Source organism: Cannabis sativa, chromosome X (genome assembly GCF_029168945.1).
Source record: "Cannabis sativa cultivar Pink pepper isolate KNU-18-1 chromosome X, ASM2916894v1, whole genome shotgun sequence".
Classification (NCBI taxonomy): domain Eukaryota; kingdom Viridiplantae; phylum Streptophyta; class Magnoliopsida; order Rosales; family Cannabaceae; genus Cannabis; species Cannabis sativa.
This window is the reverse complement of record NC_083610.1, coordinates 57,716,264-57,726,115: the sequence shown is the minus strand read 5'-3', so window position 1 is coordinate 57,726,115 and position 9,852 is coordinate 57,716,264. Positions and strand designations below refer to the sequence as shown.

Sequence of the window (9,852 nt, the reverse complement as noted above, 5' to 3'; positions counted from 1 at the left end):
TTCGTTGTTGGGGATTTACTTCACACACATGTTTCACTAAAAGATATTTTCCTCCATATATCCTTGATATGGTCTAACTTGGAATTGGAACAATTTGCTTGTATTTTATGGAGTCTCTGGACAGAACGGAATAATGAACGTCATGGCTCAAAAACTCAACCGATTGAATTGTTGCTTTTTAAAGCAATGACTTATCTAGATGAATTCCATACTGCCAGAGGTGTAAACAACTCACACCAGCAGCCCATATCGCAGCAGCAGCCCTCTGATGCTTCGCATGACAGCAGGTCTTCAACAACGATACCAAAATGGTTGAATCCGCCCTCTGGAAGACTGAAGCTTAATACAGATGCAGCGGTTAGCAAAGCTACTCAAATTACTGGTTTTGGTGCTATATTAAGAAGCAGCAGTGGTGATTGTATTGCTGCTATGTCTAGGCCTTTCCCTGGCTATTTTAAACCAGAAATTATGGAAGCTTTAGCCTTGCTTCATAGCCTTAAATGGCTCAAAGACCTTCAGCTACAAGTAGATTTTATTGAGACAGACTCACTCTTATTGGTTCATGGTTTGAAGTCTACTCAAGCTACAATTTCAGATTTCCATTGCTTGTTGGCTGATATTCAACTTTTAGTGTCCAATTTCCCTGGAGTTCAAATTTCACATGTAAAGAGAGGAGCTAATACAGCGGCTCATACTCTTGCTAAATTTGCTCTTACGGTGGATACTGATTGCTTATGGTTGGAGGAACTTCCGCCTCCTCTAATGTCTATTGTATTATAACTCTTTGGTTTAATATAGTAGCCTTTTCTCAAAAAAAAAAAATATATTAATTTTTAAATAAATAGGACAAAACAAGGTTCCTTGTTCAACGAAAAAAGATATTGTCATACATAAAAAATGTGTATTTAACTTCCCAAGTTCATCATTTAAAAGCTATTATATTTAATATATTAATTTATGAATATAATATTAACTTTTTTTTTTTGACATGATATTAACTTTTTACATTGAATTAGATAAAAAAAATATACATCATATTACATTCAACTAGGCAGTATAAATATATTGGATACTACTACCATGTATACATATGACATCAACATTTTTTTTTTAAAGTTATACATATTCTTATGTTTTAGAACATGAGACCTCTTGAAATCATAGGTGATGTAGAAGTTGAAATTTATGGGTGCCTACTTTGACCTCATTCACTGCAAAGAGATCCGAATCTTTCTTTTTTTATTTTTGATCTATTTGTAACTTACAATGGATCAAGTTCTGCAAACATGTCAACGAACAACGGCAATCCGACACTGGAATTTTCAAGTAATGTCATTTTTTGACGTAAGTTATTAATGGACAATGGAAGCGTTGTGGCTAAAGATAAACTTGACGAGATGCTTCGACGTGTCCATCTCCTTCCTTCATTGTTTAATATATCTGATACAATCATTAAGTACGCGAAAGAGAAATGGGTTGATGCGAGTCGCAATTTCGCGATAAAAGTTTACACCAACGCTATTGGTTATATTGGAAACACAGAATACGATGGTGAAACTGAATATGATCAATATGATATCGATGATTACAAAATTAATTTCGTCCCAGTCATTGAAGAGTCTATGGAATGGTTGGAAAAAGCAGAAATAAAAGATGATCAAATTGTATGTTCAATTTGTTTTGAGAATGTTAATGATTGTCTAAAATCTAGGATGCTACCTTGCACAAACATATATCATGATCACTGTATTATTAAGTGGCTTCAAACAAGTAAATATTGTCCCATATGTAGATTTTCAGTTAATTAAATAAAGCCTACTGAATTATATTATATGTCTTACATGATTTCATTATAATTATTATTATTGACATTAATATCAGTAATTAAATAAATATTTATTTGAATACTACTTACTGTTGAAATAATCTTAATAATTTTGTCATTGTTAATTGGTAAAAAAATATTTATTTTAAAAAAGGTTATATTAAAATAATCAAATTTTGCCATTTCATTAATATATGGGAAGTTGAAGGATTGCTCTAATAAAAATTTGATATAATAAATGATATCTTAATATATAGATGGACTCTTGAGTGTCACATACTCACCATTTGTTTCTACAATATAAATACAAATTTCTATTGACATAAAAATATTCCACATCGAAAGAGGGAGGTATGGAGAATTCAGAAGAAAGAACTCCGTTAATCTCAACAAAAAAAAAGATGTGGAACAAATCCTACGACAGCTAGAAGATACAAAGTATGACATGGATACACATATGTTGGATATTAGTGCAAATAAGAAGAAATTACAAATATTGCATTCAAGAAGCATCCATCCTCTAATCAATATTTCCCCCTTACGTGAGTTGCAAAAGCTTCAAAATGAATCATGCGGAAGACTTCTTTTTGCGTTGGAAAAAGAAGAATACTACATCCGATTGGAACTCATCAAGCTTGAACGAGATATCATGTTCTACAAATGGTACAAGAAGTACTTTGCTAAGAAAGTATAGATTAGAAGTTTGTATCCATCAGTGGGTGTGTGTGGGTATATAATTATGTATGTTTTGTTTGCAGTGAAAACTATTGTCACTGTATTTTTTTCCTTTTTTTTTAAACATCATTGTATTTTGTTTCTTAAATGACAGTTAATATATTATTAGGAAAAACCAACATTTTGAGTCAGTATTTTAAATTTTGGTGTGTGATACTATGCATTGACAAAATATCATGATATTAATAAAACCATTATATCATCTTCAAATAAAAAAATAGTTTGAAATAAACTGAAAATTTTTGATTATAGCCTTTATCGGCCGACTTCAATGGTAAATTGAAAAGAATCATCTTCATGATTAAATTACTTTTTAAAAACAAGGAAAGCAAAACTTTTGGGCTTTTTATTATTTTTTATGCTTCCATTAGGTGATTTGATAGAAAATCGTATTGATGCATGCCACTACATGTCACTGACATTCTATCTCTTTTTTTAAAAAAAAATAATAAAAAAATATAGGTACAATAGAACCTCTATTTAAGATTGTTAAAAATCTCATCTCATTTGAAAGCTGTATTTTAAAAATTTGATATTCTTAAATAAAAATTTAAATTTTGTAATTGGAAACATGTTTCTGAAAATGTGATTGGTTCAGTGTTTATCAACAATTTTTGAATGTTAAAATATTGAATTTGTGATTGGTACAGAATTTGAAAATATAATGGCATGTTTACTTAAAGTACTGTATATTTGATCAAAATGTAGTTGTTTACATTGTGAATAATAACGCAAGCAAATACAATTGTATTAAGTTTGAATAAAAACAATACAAGGCATTTAAGATAAGTAAAACTTAAGTCTGGTTACAAACTTGTCTTTACAAAAATACCACCAGGGGCAAACCATTAAGTCATGCTCCTAAACTACGGATGAGAGGGGAAGCCGATGAACTCAAGAAAGACCGTCTGCACGTAGATTGGAAAAAGACCAACTACACATAGCTTGAGAAAGACCAACTACATGTAGAGAGTCTTAATCTCTGCACGGACCTCATTCCCCTCATCATTAGAAGATCACATTTCCTGAACCCGAGATCTAATTCCCAGCCTTAGGAAATTTCTCAACACTGGAGAGAGGCTTACGCGAAGATCTCCTGGCACAGGTTAGGGACTTGGGTTGGCTGGATTCTCTGATAGAAACAATGCCAACTTCCTTCCCAGATCCACCTGAAACCATGCCAATCTTCCTTTGAAATTTTTCATCAGCCTGAGGAGGATCTTTGAGATTGCTCACAAGATCTATACCCTCTGGGATCACTTGTGATGATCAGCCGTGGCAGGCTACGGGGTTCCCCTGGTTTGGATTGGTCAGAAGCTCCACAACCCTGGAATCCATCGTTTCCGGCTTCGGTTGAGGCTTGAAGTCTGTTGGAACAAATGGAAAATGGTTGGTGCATATGGGTATTATTAGTCTGAAAGGATAAACTTCTAAACTCAGAAGAAATATTTTGGCAGGAAGGAAGTAATCCATTCTGAAAATGGATTTCACTAAAGAGCTAGAAGATTTGTGAAAAATGACAATGCTCCTCGCCGCCCTTTTATACATAAAGTTCAGTGACAAGAAAGCCAAAGATTGAGAAATCTAACGGCTGGGAATCGTGCAGAATATGAATAGGCGATTCATAATGATCTTCAAAACCATACAACTACCAGAATCAAAGGAGGCGTCCTTTCCAAGAAGGGGAGTTCTATTTACACCCCATAAACTTATAAGTACACCCCATGATTAAAAAAAAAATATAAACTTAAATAATTTTTAAAAAGTACTCTTAATATTTTTTGAAAACTTTTTCTTCACATTATTTTATGTTAATTTCAATACTTATTTTGATTTCATTTTTATAATTTTTTCTAACTCATGTATATTTTTTATTTTATTTTTTTCTAAGAAAATTTCATATAATTTTTTATTTTAATTTTTTGCCATAATATTTAAAATATAATTTCATTTTGTTTGATAGGTATATTTTTTAAGAATATGAATTTAAAGAAAAAAGTTATAAAAACTTAGTATAATTAAAGATATTAATTTTAAATAAAATAAAAATTATTAAAATAGGGTGTCTTTAGAAATTTTTGGGGTGTAAATAAAATTTCCCTTCCAAGAAAGGATTTTGGCGAAAATGACCTCCGTAATTATTAAAAAGCTCTTTTTTACTAAAAAAGAACTTTTTAAGGGGCAATTGTTACACCTGAAATTCGGCTGGAGGACACGTGTCAAGATATAAAGTGATTGCTTCACAAAACGGAGTACTACTGACACTGGAGTAAAAATTTTTCAGGGATACATATAACAAAAAAAACATTTGCATTTTTTTAAATCATAAATCAGTAGACATGCATAATAAACCAAAAACAACAAAATATAAGAACCAAATAAGCAACATACATATGTAATAAACGAAATATGACAACATATAGGAACCAAATAAGCAACACTTAATTGTTTTCAGGAATTCTGATCCTCTTGACTGGCCATTTAGTTTCAGCTATTTTTGATACATTCCCACCTGTCTTTGCTGTGGATCTTTCATTGTCATCTTCATTACTATGAAGATCTACTTTTTCTTTGAGTTTTTCAGTACCAACTGCCTTTTCCTTGTCGTCGCCCTCCAATTTCACATCATCACTATCTTGTTGAGCTAGAAACTCAACGTCTTCTTTACTATTAAGCTCTGCCTCTTCTTTGAGTTTCTGATTACCAACTGTTTTTTCCTTGTCCTCGCCATCTACTTTGACATTATCACCATCTTCTTGAAGTGGATACTCAACGACCTTCATCACAAAATTTAACCACTTTTTGAACTCTTCATCACTTGGACCATTGAGGACAACATTCATTTCTTGTTCTTTCAATGTTAGGTAGTGCAGTTTCTTCTCCCAAAGCTTGATTTCAGATTTGATATTGGAAACGATCAGAATGCCATATTCCTTTCTCATTTGACGGTAATTTTTTTCCTTCTTGCAAATACAAGAATCACTCGTGAATTCATAGTCATATGTTACTTTTTGATGAACAGCTGACTCATAAAACGTGATCTCTGCTTGTAGTTGCACAAGCATATTTTGGATAAGTGATCGAACTCTCGAGTAATCAACGTCCATTGCAAGCTTTTATTTTTGGATTGGAGGATGAGAATCAAGAGACAATTTGGAAAGGAGAGAAGTTTTAGTTGTGGAGTAACAATGAGTAAACATATCATATATAGAGCTGGATAAGGAGTTTGGATATTTTAAATTTTTATTAATTTAATGTAGTCTTTTTTAGATTTTTTGTAATCAATCAATGCTCTGACACATATATTGAACTCCAAATCCATGTCCCAATTGTTCATAATTTTTTTTGTTGAATATTAAATTAAGTTCAACTTCCAAAGATGATATGCTATAATTTCTCTCATTTCTCAAGAAATATAACTACCATATTTACAAAACCAATATCTTATAATTAATTTAACTTCAACTTCCGAAGATGATGTGCTATAATTAAAAAAATAATAACAATTTTAAAATTGGAATTGTTTAATGTGGCGTGAGTGACTATATGAGAATGACTTTTTACAATAAGGTTAAGATATTCTTGTGACCAAACAGAGAAAAAAAGAGTTTAAAAATCTGCTCTCACATCAATTTTTCTTATATATAAATTCATATAATATTGATTTGTTTGATAGTAGAGGACAAATGCTTGGTGATACACATCTACATACATCTGTGTATGTTGTTACTGATAAGATTATTGATTACGCACTACGAATGTGGACTGGTGATTTTTGCTGTAATCTCTGTGTTAGAGTTGATATCAATGTTTTAGTGTATGTTCTCCCTGAACATAATTCAGATACTGAAGACGACCATGTATCCGAAAATGGCGCAATTGATTTCGTTGCTGCAAGTGAAGATTCTATTAATAAATTAGAGAAATGTTTAAATGAAAATGAACTACTATGTAATATTTGTTTTGAGAATGTCCATAATGATGTAGAAGCTAGAAAGCTACCTTGCAAACAATCCTATCATGGAGAATGTATTGTGAAGTGGCTAAAGACTAGCAAATATTGTCCACTTTGTAAGTATGAGATAATTCAAATAAATTGAACTGTACTTTTTACAGTTTGTAATTCTTCTAAATAAGAGTAAACTATTTGTTTTAGTTTTTGTTTTTTTTTTATATTAAGTTTGTATTTGTTTTTGGAGGGATTTTTGAATTTCAAATATGAGTAGATATTTAATATAAAATCGGGAATATTGAAAATTTTTACAACATTGGATATGCATTGGAAACTAGAGAAATTAAGGACATACTTTCCTAAATAAAATAATGCAAACTTGACATTAATTACATTAGATATGTATTGGGAGATTTGAAATTTCAAATTTAGCATTACATTAAATAATAATATATATATATGAATTTTAAAAATTGTTTAATATTTAAACATGCATAGAAAAATAGAGAAATTAATATGGTGAACTTTTCTAGATAATATAATGAGTAAGATTCTTGTGTAAATATTAAATATATAATATAACGCATATTTAACATTAATTACATTGCACATGCAGTGGTGGGTTTTAAATTTTAGATTTGGCATTACATTAAATAATAATATATATGGGAATTTCGAAAATTGTTTAATATTTAAACATGCATAGGAAAATGTAGAAATTATTATGGTGAACTTTTTTCGATAATATAACAAAGAGTAAGATTCTTGTAAATAGTAAATATATAATTTAATACATATTTGATATTAATTACATTGCACATGTGGTGGGTTTTAAATTTCAGATTTGGCATTACATTAAATAATAATATATATGAGAATTTCGAAAATTGTTTAATATTTAAACATGCATAGAAAAAGGGAGAAATTATTATGGTGAACTTTTTTCGATAATATAACAAGAGTAAGATTCTTGTAAATAGTAAATATATACTTGTTCGTCATTTTCAAATAGGGGCCGAAATTAATACAAAATAGTAATACAAGTAGATTATGAAATTATATAAAGGATGGAAGAAACAGTACCACTACCATCTCCACTTCTAGTATCGCAAAAGCTTCTATTGATTTATGGTTATTTAGATTTTGGTAAAGAGTATGATGATAGAGATGGTGAACATGGCGTGGAGAAGAACTCTTGATGATACTCTTGGATTACTACTTTACTATAAAGATATTATTGTATTATATTTTCATCAATTTCTTCTTGTTCCCCTGATATTTATAGGAAATACAAGATTTTATTTTGAAGTATGGTGTGAAAATAGACAGATATATTATGAAATAACAATCATACAATTTTACTAAAAGATCCAAATCTTAGAGCAGAATAAGAATTCGATTGAACAATATTTTTTGGTGGTGGTTGTGGTTGTTAGTCCTCCATCCGTTTCCTCCCGTTTCTTCACCTTGAAGATGAGTATTGTAACCACGACAATAATATTTGTTTGTGAAGAAATAGAGGAAACGGATGATGGACTACCCTTCACGACCACCATTCAAAAATGTTGTCGTATTGTAATTTTTCTATAATTAATGAATCCTTTAGTATAGTTGAAGATTAATATTTTATGATGTCTCTAGCTATCTTTACATAATATTTTAACATAAGTTTCTACGAATTACCTATAAATATTGAGCAAGCAAGAAGAATATGATCAACATATAAACCAACAATAAATTTATTAAGAGTAAAATAAAAAAGTAGTTGAAAAGTATCATTGATAGCTTCTTCTTCTTATCTTATGGAAACATAAATAGGTTGACAAACAAACAAAAGATGAAATATTGTTATAAAATAATATAAAATAATATAAAGTAGATGAAAAGAAAGAAGAAGAAGATGAAGAGAGAAAGAGAAAGTGAATGAGAATGAGAATTTCTCAGTAGTTTATTTTAATAGAGTGAACCCCTATTTATACAAATACAAGAGTCAAATATTAAGAAACTAAGAAAAGAGGGATGTTGATTACAATTAATGGTAATAAATAAAAGATTTAGACATCCACATAATTATTAATATTTATAACACTCCCCCTTGGATGTCCATAATAACTGCCTTATTAAAAATCTTGCTGAAAACTTGATCAAAAGAAAAAGAGTATAGTGTAAACTAACTCCCCCTCATTTAAGCATTCGTGGAGATCTTTAATCGACGAATTTCGATCTTGTCTACCGTCTTCTCAAATGTTGATGTTGGTTATAACTTTGTGAATAAGTTTGCAAGATTGACACTTGATTGAATATGTTGAACACCATTATGCATTTTCTTGAAGCGTATAAAGAAGAATTTGGTGAAATGTGTTCTAACTCTATCTCCTTCAATGTACCCTCCTTTTAGTTGAGCGATGCAAGCAGTATTATCCATAGAAAATTGCTTAGGTTGATACTTCTTTATTGAGTGTAATCCATATGTTTCCCGAATATGCTATGTCAATGATCTCACTCCTACACATTCTCTACTTGCTTCATAAAATGCAAGTATGTTAACATGATTTATAGTTGCCTCTTTAAAAACCTTCCCAGAAAAACCCAGTGGGACAAAATCTGAGCTTGGGAAAAAGAGTACAATATATATTTCATATTCATAACTATTTGCAAGTTGCCTCGTTAAAAACCTTGCCAGGAAAACCCAGTGGGACAAAACCTGAACTAAGGGAAAAAGAGTGCAACATAAATATGTCTCCCCCTCATGCACATATGATCCATAATTCTTTTGGTGATAATAGATCTCATAAGATTATTGTTATCACTTTTAAAATATCACCATATACAATCTTTGATCATATATTTTCTATAACTCTTCCAGAGTATGTATGGACTTCTAAATTATAGATGAGGGGTTTGTGGAACATTAATCTTTATCTAACTAATTGTATCATTTATGTGTGTATACAATCTTGTTCAAACTAAAATTTAACATTTCAAGTAGATATGAACATAACACATTAATGATAATATAAATTTTTATTTGTGACAATGATGGTACTCCAAGACCATATATTTGTTCCATCTTGTTGTATGATCTTAATTTCCATATCAAATGATCATATATCTATAATTCTTGATACATATGAAGTACTTCAGGACTTCAATACTAATGAACAAACTTTATACATTTAATATTTCACAATATACAAAAGAAATAAACGTTTGTTCTTCAATTAATCAAAAACTCTTCAAGAGTCTATCACAACGTATAATTTACGAATTTATACTGCGTAGACAACCATACGTATTTTTCAAACAATAATTTACTTACATGTCTTTATTTCATACAAAG

General features: G+C 30.1%; 1 protein-coding gene across 1 annotated transcript; it reads left to right on the top strand.

Annotated features, from left to right (window-relative positions):
- The first annotated feature begins 6,246 nt into the window (after positions 1 to 6,246).
- LOC133032294 (E3 ubiquitin-protein ligase At1g12760-like) lies at positions 6,247 to 6,660 on the top strand. The gene has a single exon (XM_061106184.1). It carries the CDS (start codon positions 6,247 to 6,249, stop codon positions 6,658 to 6,660), a length of 414 nt encoding a protein of 137 aa, XP_060962167.1.
- The last annotated feature ends 3,192 nt before the right edge of the window (positions 6,661 to 9,852 follow it).